This window comes from Ursus arctos, unplaced genomic scaffold, assembly GCF_023065955.2.
Source record: "Ursus arctos isolate Adak ecotype North America unplaced genomic scaffold, UrsArc2.0 scaffold_12, whole genome shotgun sequence".
NCBI classification, from domain to species: domain Eukaryota; kingdom Metazoa; phylum Chordata; class Mammalia; order Carnivora; family Ursidae; genus Ursus; species Ursus arctos.
In genome coordinates, this window is record NW_026622786.1 from 64,649,323 (window position 1) to 64,670,202 (window position 20,880).

The window sequence follows — 20,880 nt, forward strand, 5'->3', positions numbered from 1 at the left end:
GAGAGAGAGAACAAGCAGGGGGAGCAGCAGGCAGAGGAAGAAGCAGTCTCCCTGCTGAGCAAGGAGCCCGATGTGAGACTCTATCCAAGGACCCCGGAATCATAACCTGAGCTGAAGGCAGATGCTTAACCGACTGAGCCACCCAGACATCCCAAGATTAGCCCCTTCTTACTTGCTTGTTTTCAGTCCAGAGACCAAACCTGCAAATAAACAGTACATAATATGGAATTGTAATGAGTATGTAATGAATATGGTGCTTTACAGATTTATTTTTGCTTTCTTGGTGGTTGTTATAATGCATACTTGCAAACATTTTGAAAATACAGAAAAGCATAATGAAGACAAGAGTATGTTTCTTAGAATAATATTTTGTTTTGACCGTCGAAAATCAAAACAGATAAGAAAAGCTATATATAACCTCAAGAGTTAGTTGGGTAAAGAATGTTCTTTGTTACTAGTCAGAAGTTGTTTTCTAGTTGAAATTATTTAAGACATTGAGAGCTTGAGGCAGGATGCCTTTCTGCCATTTTTTTCTTTAAATTTTTAATATAATTCTGTCAGCATTTTCTATATAGGAATTTAATTATGTCAATCAGGTTAAATTAGCATGATATTTTTAACTTAAAGGAAAAGCAAAAGGTGTAATACAGGACAGTGGTGCTGGGAGCCTCGCGGGCGTGGTGGCACTCGTTACTGGCATCCAGGGGTGACAGCCACACAGCACTGAGCATGTACCAAACCGCCGCAGCAGCAGCAGCAGCACCTCCATCCACTGTTCCAGCCCCTGTGCTGGTGCAGCCACCCTCACTCCCTCTCCTCTGTCTCCCTTCATTTGCACCATGGCTGATCAGTTGACAGAAGAACAAATTGATGAGTTTAGGGAAGCTTTCTCCCTATTTCACAAAGGTGGTGATGGTACCATCACAACAAAGGAACTTGGAACTGTCATAAAGTCACTGGGAACCCAACTGAAGCCAAATTGCAGGATATGATCAACAAGGTGGAGGCTGATGGTAATGGCACCATTGACTTCCCAGAATTTTTGACTATGATGGCTAGAAAAATGAAAGATACGGACAGTGAAGAAGAAATTGGTGAGGCATTATGACGGGTCTTTGATAAGGATGGCAGTGGTTAATCAGTGTGGCAGAACTATATCATGTTATGAGAAACTTAGAAAAACTATCAGAGGGAGAAGTGGATGAAATGATCAGAGAAGCAGACTGATGGAGGTGGACAAGTCAACCGTGAAGAATTTGTACAGATAACAGTGCAGAATGACTTACTTTCAACCCCTCCCCTTGCCGCCCAGAAGAATCAGACTGAATCTTTTATCTCTTGCCAAAAAAAAAAAAAAAAAAAGTTCATTTACTTATGCTGTTTCTGGATAGCAAAACAGAATGTCAAAAGTGTGTTCTGTCCATACACACAAAATCTGCACGTATTGCCTGGTGGCCCCATCCCTTAAAGGTAAAGCTACGCTTCAGTTTTGTAATATAAATACTTGTACTACCTCAATGATCAGGAAGCACTTAGTGGACTCCTTGTAGTTCCATTTGCTAATGATTAATTTACTGGGCTGGTCAGTTTTTCATGCATACAGCTTGATAATTGAGCACATTTAGGCATTTGTATTAAAAACGAAAAATGAAAAAAGAAATTTAAAAACTATTCAAATGGCGTCTAGTTCAGTTTGTTAGTATAAATTGTCATAACTGGTTTATTCAAAACAAACATTTAAAATTGGTTTACCTCAGGATGCTATGCAGAAAAAATGGGTGAAGGATAAACTGTTTAGATGTAGTCCTTCTGGTGCTTGCATGTGCCCTACCCATGGTGACATCACATATGCTGGAGGCATGCTGCATGTATTAGTTTAGCATTATCGTCATTGCACTAGAGTGAAATGGGTGTCGGGCTGTCACCACTCACACAAATTTTTAAAAAGAAGCCTTTTTACCAAGTGAGCATCTTTGGCCTCTGTGTTTTAAAACCTTCTGAACAATGACATGGAGCCCGCAGAGAGTAGGCTGTGGCCGTGGACTTCAGCACAACCATCAATATTGCTGTTCAAGAAACTTGAACAGCACTTTCTGTCCATTGTCTTTTTTTTTTTATAATTATTTTTTATTATGTTAGTCACCATACAGTACATCCCCAGTTTCCGATGTAAGGCTCGATGATTCATTAATTGTGTATAACACCCGGTGCACCATGCAATACGTGCCCTCCTTACTACCCATCACTGGCCTATCCCATTCCCCCACCCCCCTCCCCTCTGTGTCCATTGTCTTTTTGTCCAATAAAAAGACCATTAACTTAAAATATAGTTGGGATATCATAATCTTTTCAAATACCTGGATCTCCTACCTGAGCCTAAGACCTATATTTTTCATTTGCCTTCTAGAGAATGTCCAGTAGACATGACTTCCCAGTCTTCCCCTGACCACTATCCTTGTCTCATTTATTTGCCTTTCTCAGTGATGTCACCATTCATCTAATCACTCAGGCTAGAAATCTGAGATTTTTCTTCCTCTTATCTGTATTCTTCTATCTTTGAGATGTTTCTTGAAATCCTTCCTACCTTTCCATCTCCTTTGCCTGATCACCTCCTTCTGATCTTTCAAATCTCACCTTAGACATCACTTCTCTGGAAGGGGGAGCCTTCTCTGACTTGTTTACCTCCCAACCCTCATACTTATCAGATCTTACATAGTTTTTTTTTTGTTTGTTTGTTTGTTTGTTTTTTAAAGATTTTATTATTTATTCGACAGAGATAGATAGCCAGCGAGAGAGGGAACACAAGCAGGGGGAGTGGGAGAGGAAGAAGCAGGCTCACAGCGGAAGAGCCTGATGTGGGGCTCGATCCCACAACACCGGGATCACGCCCTGAGCCGAAGGCAGACGCTTAACCGCTGTGCCACCCAGGTGCCCCAGATCTTACATAGTTTTAATATTTATAGTGGTTATTGCATTTACCATACTTTATTATAATCATCTCTTTTATTTGGATCTCTCACTAGCCAATGTACTTCTTAAGCATAAGGACTATTTGCTTGCTCACCGTTATATCCCTAATGCTTAGCTTACCTAATAGTTGAGAAAATAACTTTCAGTATTGTTGAAACCTGTCCTGTCTGTACTATTATTTCTGTCTTAGTTTTACTAACCCTTTATCTCTTCTCTGGATTACTGTTGTAGCCTCCTAATTGACTCTGCGCTTTGAGTCTCTCATTCCTTCCTTTGCATCTCCAACTGATGTATAAAATACAACTCAGATCCCTTAGTGACTTCTTATCCCCAACTGGATCCAGCTCACTTTTCTGAGTATGACATAAAGGCTCTTTCATGGTTTTGCTTTGGCTTCCTGACCATTCTTTTGTCTTAGCCACCTCCCATAGTAAAGTAGAATCCTTTCCTTCTGGGGCACTGTCAGACTCCTGGAGAGCACACACCATGTGTTTCCTTTTGCACTCTCAGTGTTGAGCGTAGTGCTCCACATTGTGGTTTAATCCCTTTTCTCATGCCATGTGGTGGGTGGACCTCTCCCATCACGTGCCACACGTTTTTATTCTGTGCTTCTCGTCCTGTTGTTCCCCTTTGACTGGTCATACTTTTTACCTTGTAAACTTTTAGTTATGCTCTAAGACCCAGCTTAAATATCATCTGCTTTGTTCAACCTTCACTGAAATCTTGATTACTAATTGCTTTTTTCTTTCTACTTCTAGAAACTTTATTCCTTTGTAATAGTACTCACCATATTTTATTGTGGTCTTCATTTTAATTTGAACTCCTTTAGGGCAGGGGCTATGTCTTATTCACTTGGATAGGTTTAGAAGTTAATGCACACAGTACCTGACACCACAGAATCTCCGTATAGGTTGGTTGGTTCGTTGAATGAATCAAAGTATGTTATAAATATTAGAATATTTCCGAGACTCAATTCCTGTCAAATTTATGGCAGACTAAAAGCCATGTATTAAAGGATGAAAAGACAAAAGATCTTCTGAATAATAGCTTATTTTCAAGACTGTAGAAGAGGATTTAATAGACAAAAGGGTTTTTAATCTTCCCAAGCACATTAAGTATAGTGGGCTGATTTTTCTATTTTGACAACCTATTTTTGTGTCAGGGATTTCCTCTGAGAATCTGATGAAGGCTTTTGGACTATCCCCCTCCCCCCTCCAAAAGAACCTGTGTATCCATGTGCACCATTTTGTATTAATTTCAGGAGTTCCCAGACCCTTTTATCCATGGATCCATTTTTAAGAACACTTGCTCTGAAGGTAAGGTGTCTCAGATAGAGAAGTTCTTAACAGAGAAAAGTCAAAACTTGCTTCGGTCACTAAGATAGCATTGTGGTGGTGAATTGTGCTGAGGCAGGAGTTAATATTTGTTTGTCTTCTATCAGCTTCTACTTCCTTCCTGTCTCTGTCCTTTTAGCAAGAACATCAGGAAGTAAAAGCTACATCCTGTTGGTCCAGTTTGTTATCCTGGTCTTGGGCCAGTAAACAGGATAGATAATTATAATAATAGTTATTAGATATTGTGCTATGCCTGCTTTATATAATTTCTCTTATTCAATTCTTGCAACATCACTTAAGGGTAAGTAGTTTTATCACGATTTTTCAGATGAGGAATAGACAAGTCTTCTTTTCTAAGAAGCTTTCCTTGGTATCTACCTCAGCTCAGACAGCATTCAATTTCCTTCTCTCGGAATGCTTATAATACTGAATTATATTTCTTCCTTTAGTAAATTCTGAGCTATGTGTGATAGCATAGACTGTTTCTTATTTCTAATGAGGCAATATAGTATATTATTTCAGAGCATGGCTTTCCAACCAGATTGCCTAGTTTGGCTCCTGACATGACTTAGCCAAGTAACTTAACTATCAGTGCCTCGGTTTCTTCATCTGCAAAATGGAAGTATGACTAATACCAAGTAAAATGCTTAATATTTTTCTTGGAACGTGATAAATTCTCAGTACACGTTCATAGTCGTTGTCGTCGTCATCATCATCCCCACCAACTTAGAGCACAGCGTTTGCTGAATAGGTGCTCCGCAAACATTGGTTGCAGTAGCTGAACGAGCACTCTCTTTCCCTGGTTAAAGAGATACTGGAACTATGTAGCTAGGTAGCCAGAATTTGTGTTCCTAAATATATAGATTATCTCAGTCATATTTAGGAACTGATTTTTGAAAAGCTTATTTAAGGCAGCATTAGCTTACAGTTTGAACTTTTAAAAAATTTATGTTTTTGGTTTAGTTCCGTTCACATACCTTTAGAAACCATTAGCTTTGAAGAGAGCATTGCTTATGCTATTGAATCTGGAGCTCTTTTGCTTCTATGATCCGACCTGACCTGTTTCTGGCCCTGTAAAGATCTGTGGTGCTATTAGATCTCAGTCGTGACTATCTCAACAGTGGTGTTACTGATTGAATAATTGAAGCTCTAGGTTGTAGTGTACTTTTGTTGGTAGTAAGGAGTCAGTCTAATTAAGTTTCTCACAGAGTGCATGGCTCAGCATTTAAAACCTTTGTTTAGGGAGACTTCCCTTATTTGAAACCCTCCCTGCTGAAGTTTGAGTCTGCTGTCTAATACAGTAGCCACTAGCCACATCTGGCTATTGAGCACTTGCAATGTGGCTAATCCTGATTAAGATGTGCTGTTAGTGTAAAATATACTGGATTTCAAAAAAGAAAGTAAATATTTTGGCTATACTGGGTTAAGTAAAACATAACGAATTTTACTTGTTTCTTTTTACTTTTTAATATATGGCAATTTTAACGTTTAAAATTACGTATGTGACTTGCATCGTATTTCTGTTGGGTTGCTCTGGTCTCAATCATTTATATTCTGTAAAAATTACATTTGCTTCCATTATTTTGTGGTGCTGGTAGCTTATTAAGGGGCTCTTACCTCTTTTAAGAGAGCAATACTTTTTAAGATGTGTTAAAGTCTGTCTTTGGGAAACAAAAATATCTACCAAGAAATTTCAGCTCCTGAAGGATTTAGGAGTCAGTTTCTACCCATATATTTAAGTCCTAACTGCCATCACTGTGGATGCTTGATTGCAACTTTTAAAAAGCCAGTAAATATTGTACTTTTATACTAGTAAATAGTATGATGGTAATAATAATAGCTGACATTTATTAAGCACTTATTGTGTGCTGGGCATTGTGCTGAAGTCTTTCCAGATGTAATATAAATTAGTCCTCCTTATCGACTTTATTATCTCTGTCTTATAATTAGGAAAACTAAGGCCTTGTTTTACATTTCTTTTCTTTTACTTTTTTCATCTTCTTTTGTCCTGTCAGATAAGTAGAATAAATTAATTATTTGGGGTTTGCAGAATAAGGTTTTATTTCTTTTTTTAAAAATGAACCATCAGATTTTGGATTCTGCCACTGACAGGGCAGCAGTTGTATGAGCAACACCCCAAAGTTTGTGTTTTTCCTGACCCCAGCTAGGGTTTCTTTTCAATAATTTATGCCCATGAATATATTCTCTTGAGTTTTTTTTTTTAAATAAAACTCTTATTAAAACAGTCAGCCTTTCAGAATTAAGAAATTTAGTTATTCCCATAGAACCATATGTACTTAAACTGTTATAGCATTTGTCTTACTGTTTTATAATTAATGGCTGTGTTTGTTTCCCCAGCAAACTATAGGTAGGGGCCCAATGTCAGTCATGTTTGGCATTTAGTAGATACTCAATAACTGTCGAAAGAATGAAATAATATACAGTCATGTAGAGATTATATATTTAAGGCAACTTTTAGAGAAATTAAATACTTAAAGGTACAAATCAGTGTCTTTACTCTCAAACTTTAACTCAAGTTTTTGTCAAATCACTGTGAATTCTTAGAGCGAAAGGCTATCTAACTTTCAAACCAAAAGGCTGGTTTGAAGTACAAGTCAAGACTTTCTCCTCAACTCTCTATAGTTGTTACTCTACTCTAGCTCAAGACTTCTGACAGTTCTCAAGATAAGCAGAGTCAGAGTGTTCTGTTGCCTTTCTAGCAATTGTCATCGGCTTTCTGAGCAATAAGAGCCTCGACTTCCTCTCTTCTTCTACAGAGCAGAAGTCAGCAGAAAAAGAAGAGATATGTTGCTGAATAATGCCATTCGGAGATCAAAAAAGCACAGCTCAGAAACCTTTAGGGACTCCCCTTTCCTGTATATTAAAAGACTGTATGTCTTTACCTAGTACTGAAATTTGTTTATTATCCTACCTTGATCTTCCATTCCAGCTTTATTTATCACACATGAATCCTCCATCCTAGATAAATTAGTCTATCTAGAATTTTCTCACTTCTGTGCTTTCTTTTTTCTTTTTCATTATTTTTTTATTGTGATAAAATATATATGGCACAACATTTACTATTTTAGTTATTTTTAAGCATGTAATTCAGTGGTATTAGGTACCTTCATTTTCTTGTACAACTATTACCACTATTCATCTCCAGAATTTTTTCATCTTCCCAAACTGAATGATTTAATTGGACTTGATAGCAACTTAACTTTAATTACATATAAAATTCTGCTTCTATAAGTTCTGTCCCCTCCATTTTATGTTATTGATGTCATAAATCATATCTTTACACATTATGTATCTAACAGATATATAATTACTTTTTATGCATTTGTCTTTTAAATCCTGTAGAAAATTTAAAGGGGAGTTGCAAACCAAAATTACAATAATACTGGTTTTTGTTCTTGTCCATGTATCTACCTTCACTGGAGATCTTTATATTTTCATATGGCTTCAAGTTACCGTCTAGTAGCATCCTTTCATTTCAGCCTGAAGGATTCACTTCAGCACTTCTTGTAGCACTGGTCTAATGGTGAGGAAGTCACTTAGCCATTGTTTATCTGGGAATATCTTAACTTCTCTCTCATTTTGGAAGGACGGTTTTGCCAGATAGCATTTTTAGTTTTTTGGTTTGTTTGTTTGGTTGGTTTAGCACTTTTTATATGTCATCCCAGTGCCTTCTGGCCATCAAGGTTTCTGCTGAGAAATCCACTGATAATCTTATTGAAGATCCTCTGTATGTGACTAGTCTTTCTTACTGCTTTCAAGATTCTGTCTTTCAGCAGTTTCATTATAATGTGTCTCAGTGTGAGTCTCTGGGTTTTCCTGCTTGGAATTTGTTGAGCTTCTTGGATTGTGGATTGGTATATTTTATCAAATTTGGGAAGGTTTCTTTTAGTCTGTCTCTTAGTCTGCTGTTTTGCTGACATCTTGTGTGCTTTTTTGCATAAGCTCCCCCTCATTTTGAAATGCCATTTTTCTATCCAGCATTCATTATTTCCTTCAGGGCTTAGCTAAAGTCTCACCTCCTTCACAAAGCATGCCCAGGCTGGAGTAATTCCTGTTGATAAACATACCACTTACTATCTTTACAGCTTATTTTGTGGCTAATGATCCTGCCTTCACTGATACCAAGCAAGCCTTTTCTGACCCTCTTCAGGGAGAGTCAGGTACCCATCTACTGTGTTCCCACAGCGCCTTGTGCTTGCCTGTTCTGGTATCCAGTACACTGCATTGTGATTATCTTTTTATTTTTTTCTGCCAAACCCTTCATATACATTGAATTCTGAGTTTCTTAATGGCAGGTACCTGTCTCATTGTTTTTTGTAGCCCTAAAGTATACCACAGTAACAAGTACATAGTAAGATTCAGTATGTTGAACCAGTAGATAGGTCTTAAAGTTGCCTAGGGATGTATTATTGAGTTTTGTTGTGTATTTTCTTTTTCACTCCTTGCAGCAGTCCCCACATATGATATGTAAAGTAGATACTATATTCAATTTATTTTAAGGAATTGGCTCACACAGTTGTGGGAGCTGGCAAGTCTGAAATGTGCAGGGTAGGCCAGTAGGTTGGAGACTCAGGGAAGAGTTGATGTTGCATCTCAAGTCCAAAAACAATTTGAAGATAGAATTCTCTCTTCCTTGGGGAACCTCAGTTTTTTTCTTTTAAGGCCTTAAACTAATTGGGTGAAGTCCATTCATACTATGGTGAGTAACTTACTTTACTCAGAGTCTACTGATTTAAATGTTAATTTCATCTAAAAAATATCTCTATAGCAGTCTAGATGGCTCAGTTGGTTAAACGTCCGATTCTTGGTTTCGTTTCAGGTCATGATCTCATGGGTTGTGGATCAAGCCCCCTGTCAGGCTCCATGCTCCCAGACTCAGTGGGGAGTCTTTTTGAAAATTCTCTCCCTCTGCCCTTCCCCAACTCTAAATAAATAAATCTTAAAAAAAAAAAAAAACCTACAGCAGCATCCAAATACCTATTTAACCAAATACCTGGGTACCATGACCTAGCCAAGTTAATGCATAAAATTAACCATCATAAGGGGGAAAGGAGCCAGAGCCTAAGCCCTACCAGGATTCTCTGTCTGCTTGCCTTTCACCTCAGCTTTTGATGTGAAAATTTTATCATTCATTAGGCAGGGACAACAAATATCCCCAGCACCTGGACTCACATTTGCCCATCTTTATCATTTCACAGGAATAATTCTTCCTAAGAATGAATGAGATAATTCATGTAAAGTGCTTATCACATAACACCTATTATGCAGTAAATGTTTAGTAAATGCTAGTTTCCATAATTATCATTATTATTAGTAGTAGTGGTACTACTAGTAGTAGTGGTAGTAGTTGTAATGATAGTAGTAGTAGATAGTATAGCAAGAGTAATAGATTTCTGTTAGTACCAAATAAAGACATCCTAGATAAAGATCCTGACTGCCTTGTCTTTAGTCATGGGCCTGTTCTTGAATTAATCCCTGTGATGGTAAATTGGTGTAATGTGACTGGTTAAGCTTTGGTCAGGAGCCAATCTCTGGCCAGGCATTGCTCGGAGAGGTTGAATCTGTAAAAAGATGGCATCTTCTGCTTGAACTATTCAGGCAGAAAGGTAATAGGTAAGGGAGAAAGAGAGGAACAGTCTCCCAAAAGCATTTCTGTGTTCCCAGAACAAATAACTATTACTACAGTGATGATTTAAGTAAGATTTCAGTTCTGGGCTGTTTTATATGAAATCTTACGCTTTGAAAACCATATAATGAGTTTCTAAAGGTAGAGAGTAGTTATTTGAATATTAAGCAAGATTTGGGGGCAGAAATGTCAGTGATTACATTATATATCCTATGCATTAGATCAGTGTTTTCTTAATTTTATTGCAACCCCATCGTTCCTTTTAACAAATTTAAAAATTATCCCATCAGTGTTATTTAAAATTCTAAGTAATGTTAATGTTAGCAGTAAAAAGCAAGCACAGCATAGGCTGAAAGCCTGCTTTTTTTCCTAATTACATGACATCTTGTACATTTTACCTTGCAAATCTTAAGATGGTAGAGATATTAGCATCTGCATAATTAAAATTAAGACTGAGGCTCTGAAAGTTATGTGATAATCAGAGTAAAAAGAACAAAACAAAACACCAACTCTCTCATGGCAGAGCCAGATTAGAATCTGAGTCTCCAGTTTTTAGTCCCATTTTCTTGTTCTCCATAAGACCTAGATGCTTTACTGAAGACTACTGTAGTAATGAGAATAGTACAAGAGTAATGAGAATAGCTTGCTTTTCTGTGTTTGATAGATTATTGACAATTAAGATACTTAATAATAAGATCCCAAAATGTGCTCAAAAAGATTTTTATAAATAAGTTTCAGGGTTGAAAAATACACCTTCATGAGTTTCTTTTTCTTAAGATTTTATTTATTTATTTATTTAATTTATTTGAGAGAGAGAGCGAGAGAGAGAGAGAGAGAGAGAGAGCGCACAAGCAGGGGAAGGAGCAGGCAGAGGGAGAAGCAGGCTCCCCGCTGAGCAAGAATCCCAATGTGGGAGTTGATCCCAGGACCCTGGGATCATGACCTGAGCCCAAGGCAGACGCTTAACTGACTGGGCCACCCAGGCATCTCCCTTCTTGAGTTTGTAACTAACTGGTTTTTAGTTTCTAATTGGCTTCTTTTTTTCTTGCTCTCTGGTCAGAAAATAATGGATATTTATGTTCAGAAAAAAAACCCTAAATTTATGTTTCTGGGAAGGGCTTTGAAGGTGACTTAATCCTATTTCTCTGACAATGTTGGTATTATATAAAAAATAAGACAGATGGCTCACTCCCTTCTTCCCATAAACAGAGTCTAGGGAAATGAAAGTGAACTGCATGGACTTGGGTCCCTGAGCCTGACTGTCCTTGTGAATAGGTTTGACTACTTCATAGTAGGTTTATGCAGTTATCGGTGTTAGGCTTCTGAAAGCCTAGCTCGAGCTTTGCTTTCCTTGCTGGTTTACATACTGGTTCCACCAAATCAGAACCAGCAGCTTTTGGAAACTAGGGAGCCCTGTCCCTGGCCTTTCTTTATAGCTTTGGATTTGTGGTGGTTTTAGGATGTGCCAGTATCTTGGGAGCGAATAGGGTCACAGAGATAGTCTAAGATAGAATATATGTAGGATCATTTCTTTTCCCTTCTGAAGTTACTAAGCTGAAGGCAATGGCTTTTCCTGTCATCCAGGATGAGTAGTGCTTTGGGCACACCTATTTTTGAAATATATCTTAAATCTGTCTTACCCACATATATTGGTGGGCTCCTTAGGAAACTGCGTATAAATATTTTTTATTGTGGCACAGAATCTTGAAAAGAATTAAGTTTTTGAATTATTAATGTTAAATGGAGTGCTTTGTATAGTTATGCATCCATCACCTGTAGAAAAATGTGTTATTTGAAAGAAAGTAGAATGTGAGAAATATGACCCAAGTCCCATTCTCTTGCACCTAAGCATCTTCATGCGCCTAAATGTATTTAGGTGTTCTTACTTGCCCGAAATGAGAAGGATAGCTATAGAGGTTAAGAGTCTATGGACTCAACATCTGAAACTAATGATGTACTATATGCTGGCTAATTGTATTTAAATGAAAAAAAGAAAAAAGAGTCAATGGAATATCACAGAATAACAATTTGGCATCCCTGAAATTATAATCTGAATTAATGAGAAAATAGCTTGATTTTTAGTGTGATTTATAGGACAGATTTTCAATTGTGATGGTTTTAATAGAGGGTAACATAACTGATGATTTTAATTTTTTTTTACATTTTCCCTAGTAATATATCTTGTACTACTTGGTTTTGATAATAAAGGAATTATTATGAGGCCAGAATTTTACTAGATAAAAGTGGATCAAAAGTTAAATTTAATTGGTCTCAGTACTATGAGAATTAATGCCTGATGATCCCATATTTTGTTTAGTTGGAAATGGTCTTCGGGATATGTTTGGAGATACCACTACTACTACCCTCACTCCCACACCCAGAATTATGAAGAGGAATCTGTACCTTCTAAGCTTCCTCCATTTTACCCAAACATAGACTATATTTACTGGTTAGAGCTGACAGTCCTTTGTAATCTGTTTTCCTTTTTCACCAAGCGAGCTTCCTTTTTTTTTGCTCTCTTATTTTTCTGTCTTGGCTGCGTTGTCAGCTCACTGCTTTCTTGCAGCCCTGTTTTCCTGCCTGCACACTTAATCTTTGAGCAGACACTGTCAGTAACAGCAGTTAACAGGGAAGCAGAAAGGATTGAATACAAACGTGCACATTAGTGTGTGCGGTGCTGATCTAGGATATTGCGTGATGTTTTCTATTTTTGTTATTAGCTACTGTCAGAAACGAGGGGGCAGAATTGATACTCACCCTATATGGAATGCCTCTGAGAATTTGGGGTTGGGGGAGGGGGCTAGTTTTTCATGTGACTTATCTCTGACATGCTGCAGCAGGAATGAAAACACTTCTGCTCACATAAGGAGGAAAGGAAAAATTTCCAAGATTGAGCTTGCAGAATTTGTGTGGTATATTTAGATTTTTCTTTCTGTGATTTCTATTTTTTGGTTTTACCTAATTTTATAAGGGTTGGAAGTAGGGGATGACCTTTGCATAATAAGTAGATTGAGGTATGGGAGGAATGGGCTGCAACAATGATTCTCATGGCATGGTAAGGGACTTTTTAAAATCTCCAGGACATCACACCCACGTTGTGACCCATCTGACAAACGGTTAGTGAACTCCTTGGCCATCTCAGGTGTTTAAAAGTAACAGTATAGGGCGCCTGGGTGGCACAGCGGTTAAGCGTCTGCCTTCGGCTCAGGGCGTGATCCTGGCGTTGTGGGATCGAGCCCCACATCAGGCTCCTCCGCTGTGAGCCTGCTTCTTCCTCTCCCACTCCCCCTGCTTGTGTTCCCTCTCTGGCTGGCTGTCTCTATCTCAGTCAAATAAATAAATAAAATCTTTAAAAAATAAAATAAAATAAAAGTAACAGTATACAAATAGCTTTTATTCTTGGGCTTTTTTTCTCCCTTACAAATCCTAAGAACATTGTGCATACGTATCCAAAACAGTTGATTTTTGTCTACATTTAAAATACCGCCTCCAAAAGGGGAGAAATATAAATGTAGCATTAAGTTGTCCCCTAAATATCTCCTCTGGTATAATTTTCCCACTTTCCTTTATGCTACAGCTTAATGGAGCCTGAGCTTATGTTTGGGTGATGTCTGAGATGAAACTGAAATAATAGTCTTCAACCTCTAAGGAGAAACTCTACAGTACTAGTCTGGAGGACTTCTTGAATGCCATCCTCCCTTCTTCATGTTGCCTTCTTTTACCTTTACCCCCACCCAAAAATGTATTGCTGCAGAGTTCTATGGATTTTTCTCTCATTTTGTAGAAAAGAAAAGAAAAAAATGAAGGGAGCAAGTCAGTGTGTGTGTGTGATTTCAGTATAAGCAGTTAAATTTATTACATCAAAAGAAATAGCTTTATATTGTAATTCTGAATCTGAGGTTGCTTAGGACTCATTCACTAGGAATCTAGCTCTGACGGAAGCATGTAAGAATTTAGGTAATGGTATCTCAGACTACAGGTAGATCCTAGTATGTTTGATCTGAAGAGTATAGAAAGAGGTAAATGCTAATGCGATTCTTTTTTAACGTAGTATATGTTCTTTTATGTATTTGATCAACTGGAATTGATAAATGGTCCTAAAATAGCTTTTTGGGCAGAGCCGTATTTGTTGGAGCAAGTGGACTGTGTATTGACAGTCTTATCCATTTCTTTTATGTTGTTTCATTCTAAAATTGGTACACACCAGTGATTTAAGGGGAAATTAACACTTCAGTAAATGTCTTTTTTCTTAATATTGTTGACTATTTCTATTAGCCATTTTCATTTGATTTGACAGTGATACTTAAGGGTTAAGCTTACAGAGCTGATGCAACCCCTCCTTTTTTTCACCAGCAATTTTCATTGGACATCATTTCCATAGCAACAGTGAGATCAGTGAAACCTGAGTGTTTCATTGATTATTTTTCTCCTCTTCCTTTTTTAATCTATTCTCTTTTCACCACATTTTAGTGAGAAAGCAGTTTTTTTTTTTTTTTACAAACAGAGCTTATATTGATTTCTATTTCATAAATAATTAAAAGAGGGTGGAAAACTCTGCCCTTCACTTAAAAATTGAATGTTTCACTATGTATTTAAAAAGCGATTCAGGGTTAGGAGGATGGATAACCATACCGGCTGTAGCTGATGTTCTCAAATATTCTTGCATTGTTTGCTGGTCTTCTAGGGAAAAGAATAATGTGGAACAGGACCTTAAGGAGAAAGAAGATACTATTAAACAGAGGACAAGCGAGGTTCAGGTAAATGAACTGTAAAATTCAATATTCTGTTTCTGATTTAGGAGGATTCATTTTAAATGTATAGGGCCATTTGCTATGTGATGGTTGTGGTATTGATGAGTAGGTCAAGGGAATACCTGTTATTTGTGTGATATAAATATTTGCCTTTTGCAGAATGATAGTTTTTCTCTGAATTCTGGCCTGCAAAGACTATACTGCGATGAGAAAGCAGTATTTTTTAGGATAAAATCCTAGTTTTGAAAGTATTTTTAAGATAATATTTACCTACATATTATATCATTAAAGGTAAGTTTGAATGACTTACGAGGTAAATATTATTACACCAGTAAATTAAGTGTGATGATCATTGTCACCGTCATCATCATCGAAACACAAACTGCTTTTTATGAATGTGACATTTTGTTAGCTAGGGGACCTAGTAGTTTTTAAAGGGCTGTTTCTTATAATACTGTTGGATGGGAAATGATATGAAACAATTTAAAATAGCATTTTGTAAGTTGCTTAGTAGCCAGGATATCTTAAACTTAGCATAATGAGATTTAATTCATTTTCACTAAGTGCTGCATTAAGTACCTTTATTTTACAAATAGAAAAGATAATAAAAACCTCAGTTTCTGATTAAGAAATGATACAAAAAGGGGTTTTTCAAACATTAAAAATATAGAAAATTGAGCAGTGTTGCATTTAGAGCAGTAAACAATGCATGTGACCATGCTATTGGGGCACTATTTCCTGAATGTTATACCAGCACATACAGGGGGTTGGATGTAGAAGCACTGTTATCAGTTGCTAGTAAAAGCGTATGGACGGGCCTTTTAAAACATGTTACTTGTATGTTGGATTTCCCTGCTTGTGCTGATAGTTTTAAATGAATGAAAGCTCTAAATTGGTAGATCCATTGTTTTGTGATGTAGGACATACACCAGAGATTGTCTGTGAGATGTACTGTGCCTGGGTGGAGAGAATGATTTACTTAGGGATTGAGGAAGAAGCCAGAGAGACTTCTTGTTACAAGTTGGTTATTTTATTAGAGTGCTACATTTATTATATATACTGGAATTTTCTTAAAGGTGATGGAAAAGTCAAGAGATCATCACTAATATATTTCCCTTTGTGGTAGTGAAATGGGGGTAGTTACCTCAATTACATTGTTTTTGTGCAGTTTTTGAGCTTCTTAGGAAATGAAAAGAGACACAGACTTTAAGCAGTTATTGCTGAAGATAGCTTAAGAATGGAAAAGAAAATAATCTATAAAAGTTTCCTCAATCTGAAGAGATAGATATAGTTACTGATATAATACTGGACAGCTTCTAAATTTAGCCAGGTAGTGTTTCAAAGTATGAAGGTAGACAGTATTTTGTTATTTATGTACATCTACCTGTTGGTTTTTCCCTACTGTATCTTTTGAGAATGTGAGTTTAAAAGGCTGGTTTGGAACAACATTGAAGTTTACATTGTTCCTTTCAGGCTAAATGAGCTATCTTTGAATATTTGATTTCTTATAATTTTAGAAGTTTTGTTATCAGTCAAAATTTATTCTTTTTTTTTTTTTTTTTGGTCCCTTTTCACTTAGTGGTGATGGTAAGGTATATGTTAAATCTTAAGCTTTGCTAAGTCCAAAATGTATAATTAGCAGAGGGAGTCTATTTAATTTTTTTATATTGGGTGCTGTAAATAAAAGGCAGCTTGGAGCATGCTTAGTACAGACCAAGTTATAATGTTTGAACATAAGTTCGTTGAAAAGAGCACATTGGATTAAAGCTTTGTATGAGTAGATTCGTTACACATTCCACCCCAATACAGGCATCTCTGTATTATACATGGTAATGAGACACTAGACGAAGAATGACATGGATAAATGACATCTACATGTAATTAGAACTTTTAATTTTAGTGATTATTTTCAAATTTCTGAAGCACAAGAGAATTTATCAGAAGTGGTAATAAGTAGATTTCATTACCTATTGATTAACTCTGACTTGCCCATTGGTAATGAGGCACGGACTAAGGAATAACATTGATAATGAAAATCTGTAAGTAACTCTAACTTTATTTTCTAATTTCTCTGGCAAAAGGCAGTTTGCTGGAGTTATTAATTAATAGCAGAATCGAAGAACCTAGTGCTTTCTGACCCCACTTTTAATATAGGTGCTAATGAGAAATGCCAAAATGAAAACATCAGGAGAAAAGTAAGGGAGTTTTGACGTGTTAGTGAGTGTCTGCCTAATCCAAACTTTGCTTTTCTGAGTGTTCTTGCTTTTCTCTATATTTATAAAGTGATAGATAGTAATTATATGAGCTCATATCTCAAGCACAAAACCAAATTTTAGATGCAACCAGAGTGCCAAAAGACTAGTTCTTTTTTGTTTTGTATCTCTCTAGTCTTCCTGATACAGGTAAATTAGAAAATCTGCTATGCAATTAATTTCTAAATTTTTGTTTCCTATCTATATTCCTATGAACTACGATCTTGAAAACTTTCAGTTCAAGATTTTTTTCTTGAGGGGCGCCTGGGTGGCACAGCGGTTAAGTGTCTGCCTTCGGCTCAGGGCGTGATCCTGGTGTTATGGGATCGAGCCCCACATCAGGCTCTTCCGCTATGAGCCTGCTTCTTCCTCTCCCACTCCCCCTGCTTGTGTTCCCTCTCTCGCTGGCTATCTCTATCTCTGTCGAATGAATAAATAAATAAAATCTTAAAAAAAAAAATTTTTTTTTCTTGAAAAACAAACCAGCAGTTAACTTCAACTTTTTTTCCCCGAAATGATCGCCGTTAACGCATATGAAGTATATTCCTAGTTCATCAAGTTCTATGGAGAAATTAGGCCCAAAGTGATCCAGGGGGAAAAAGCTATAAAAAGCCATTCTATTTCAAAGGTCTATGGTTTGGAGTTTTGTTTGTTTGTTTGTTAAGGGGAGAAGGCAGACCCACATTCTTTCCTACCTTAAACTCCCTATATGCAATTTTATTAAAGTTTTTCTTCTGAGTAGTTAACAAATTAGGAATTCACTCTCCTATGTGCTTTTCTTCAGTGTTGCGTAAAAGTTGGTAGGAACAACTTGGTATATGACAGACTTGAATTCAGATTCTGACTCTTCCTAGGTTTGTAATCCTAATTAAGTAATTTAACCGCTCTACACATTAGCTTTCTATTCTGTAACATGGAATAATAAAAATACCAAATACTTAGAGTTGCTGTAGGAATAAAATGAGATAATGCAGTTACAGTGCCTCACAGAGCGATTGGTACCAGGTAAGAGTTCAATAAATGTTCTGATTAGTGGAATTCTTACCCTACTATCATCTCCTTATTATCTATCCTTCCTTCGTCATTACACTCTTCCTTCTCTGACTTCTGTCTTCACTTAGGGCTGTCTGCACACAGGAGTCACCAATTTGAAAATACCTTTTTTGGTTTTTGTTTTTTTCTGTTATTACTGCCATGTTAGCTACCAACCTGTTTTCTTTCTTTCTTTCTTTCTTTCTTTCTTTCTTTCTTTCTTTCTTTCTTTCTTTCTTTCTTTCTTCCTTCCTTCCTTCCTTCCTTCCTTCCTTCCTTCCTTTCTTCCCTGTATGTGGCCATTTTTTTCTCTTCCTATCCTTTCAAGTAATCCTCTTTAGTCTGCTGTTTACCCATACCACTGAAATTTTTCTTCCCAGAACCAATAATAATCTTAAGGCCAGATCCATTGGTCTTTCCTGCATTGGTTCTTGCTTTCTTGAATTGTGTTCTCTCAGATGTTCTCCTGCCTGTCTGACCCTTTACTTCTGTTGTCTTCACTAGGGATTGACTGATACATGCCTCTCCTTATTTCCTCTTTTTCCATACACCCCGTCATCCATATGCTGGTGGCTCCCAAATATTTATCAAGCCCTCTACTCTCTAATCTCACATCTCCAGTTAGACATTTTGGTGTTTATCATTTCAAAGTCAGTGTGTCTAAAATGAGTCTCATTTTGTTGAAAAAAATTGGCTTCAGTTTTGGACTTTCCTATTTCTGTCAGTGTTTTCTCATTATTGCCACCCTTTTACCTAACATCTGAAATTTTGAAATCAGATCATAAGTGCTCTTCTTGCCCATCCTCTTCTTGCCCTTCTTCCTAAGCCAATTTTAGTATCATGACTCTCAGCTGTGAAAATCTTTACTGCTGCCCACTGCTGCTGTTAATGATGGGAGGATGTCATATCTCATGGGTATATTGGAAGTAGGAAAAAAAAAATGAGATACAAGTCCTCCTCTTGTACTACTTGTTTTTTTATTGTCTGCCTCTAAACTGTGTGCCATACACGTTCTCTTTCTTACTCCTACCTTTATATCTGTTGTTGTGATCTAGAATGTTCCCTACCTCCCTGTTTATGTGAATTCTGCCCATGCCTTAAAGCCCAGCTCAAATGCCACCACTTCTCTAAATGAAACTTTTCCTTCTCTGTCTCTTAATCTTTATCAGTCTTCCCTATGTTGGAACTCCCAGAGGAGTGTGTATTTACTTAGATGGTATGTCCAGTATGTTACCTTCTTATGCTGGTGTAGTGTGTATGATTCCAGTATCATCCAGCCTCTATTGTAAACTCCTTAAGCTAAGAAATTGTTCTGTGGAACGTTTCTTTCACTATATTTGATAATATATTATTAGATGGAGATAAATTCAAGGAAGCTGTTGATAATGGAAATGAATAAACTTCAGTTTTATATGTGAAATTAAAAATAGGACAAGACACACCCAGAAACCCTACACAGAAAGGATTGGGAGTATGGTAGGCTCATAAAGAGTCAAACTTTTCCATAAAGTTCATACTTGTTCATGTTACTGTCAAGCAAAAGAAGTTCCCATTTACTTATACTTTATCAGTAAAGGTTCAGTAATCATACTAATTGTCCTTTCTTTTTTTTTTTTTTTCATTTTAATCATTTGGGTGTTTTTTTTTTTTTTTTCTTTTTCTTTCCTTAGATGAAGAGGGATGACTTATTTTGGGTGGAAGTAAAATTAGATACATGAGCTCAACATTCTTTTCCTAGTGATAATGCTCTTAGAACATGCTGGGAAGCATATGATTGGGAAATAAAGGCAGGCTGTTGGTGAGAATTTCTAACACCCACCTAGTTTAATAGACTTCCTTTCTGTTCTTTGACCTAAACATCTTGCTCTATAGTTGATACTTTTTTTATATTAAGAATACTCCTGTAAGGGCGCCTGGGTGGCTCAGTTGGTTGAGCGTCTGCCTTTAGTTCGGGTCATGATCCTAGGACACTGGGATTGAGTCCCGCATTGGGCTTCCAGCTCAGCAGGGGGGTCTGCTTCTCCCTGTCTCTCAAATAAATAAATAAAATCTTTAAAAAAAAAAAGAATACTCCTATAACTTCCGTTTTGAGAATTAGGCCAACATAATGAATGTACCTGATTATTTCTAGTTTTGGATTAGTCTGTAGAATTTTTAAAATCAGATAAATAGCATTTTTATAAGATTACTGAAATATTTAAAATTCCCCTTGTTCTCTTTAATAATTCTTCAGGTATAGATATACTAGTATAAGTACATGTCTTTATATATGCTTTGGGGTTTTTAAGTAAGTATTCATAAGTTAGTGGTATTTTTATTTTTTACTCTGTATTTTATGTGAAACATGCAAATGTATTCATATTGCTAATTCTTAATAGGTTTAAAACTTAAGTTACTTCTGCAGTTGTATAACTGACTTGGGCTGCTAAAATAAATTTTACTCTTAATATAGCTAAGAGTTTTTATGTATTTGTTTAAATTCTATTTTTATTACCTCTGTCGCACTTCATGGGGTGTGGAAGGATGGGGATGAGTTTGTCATTTTCATTAACTTGTGTGATTTCTAGAAAACAGGACATTTTCCTTGAAAGTTCTTTTTAAATAAAGCCAAGGTACTAGCTCAAAGATCCCTTCATTCCCTGATGAGGAACCTTGGATGTGGCTGCTTTGGTATTTTTCTAAAACAGACCTTCGCACTGTGTTACTGTAGTTTTGTTCACTCCATTCTTGCCAGTCTCCTAATTGACACTGTCCTCCTTTCTTCTGTTGGTGGCACAGATAGGCAAGTAGAGCATGACCATTGGAAAGTAGATCATAACTAGGAAGGCTTCTGCAAATATCTTCAGTCACTTACTGGATGGGATGTCATTTGATAGTGCTGAGGTCATGCTCTG

The 20,880-nt window shown here is 36.8% G+C and overlaps 1 protein-coding gene and 1 pseudogene across 7 annotated transcripts in view; both read left to right on the plus strand.

Annotated features, from left to right (window-relative positions):
* The window catches only part of EPS15 (epidermal growth factor receptor pathway substrate 15), a 134,455-nt gene that overhangs the window by 65,396 nt on the left and 48,179 nt on the right, over positions 1-20,880 (plus strand). For all 7 annotated transcript variants that reach the window (XM_044383881.3, XM_044383883.3, XM_026498122.4 and 4 more), the window contains one exon: positions 14,636-14,708. In XM_044383881.3, the coding sequence (XP_044239816.1) occupies positions 14,636-14,708 (73 nt within the window). The remainder of the gene's footprint in view (positions 1-14,635; positions 14,709-20,880) is intronic.
* On the plus strand, positions 344-11,753 carry LOC113254685 (calmodulin-alpha-like; annotated as a pseudogene).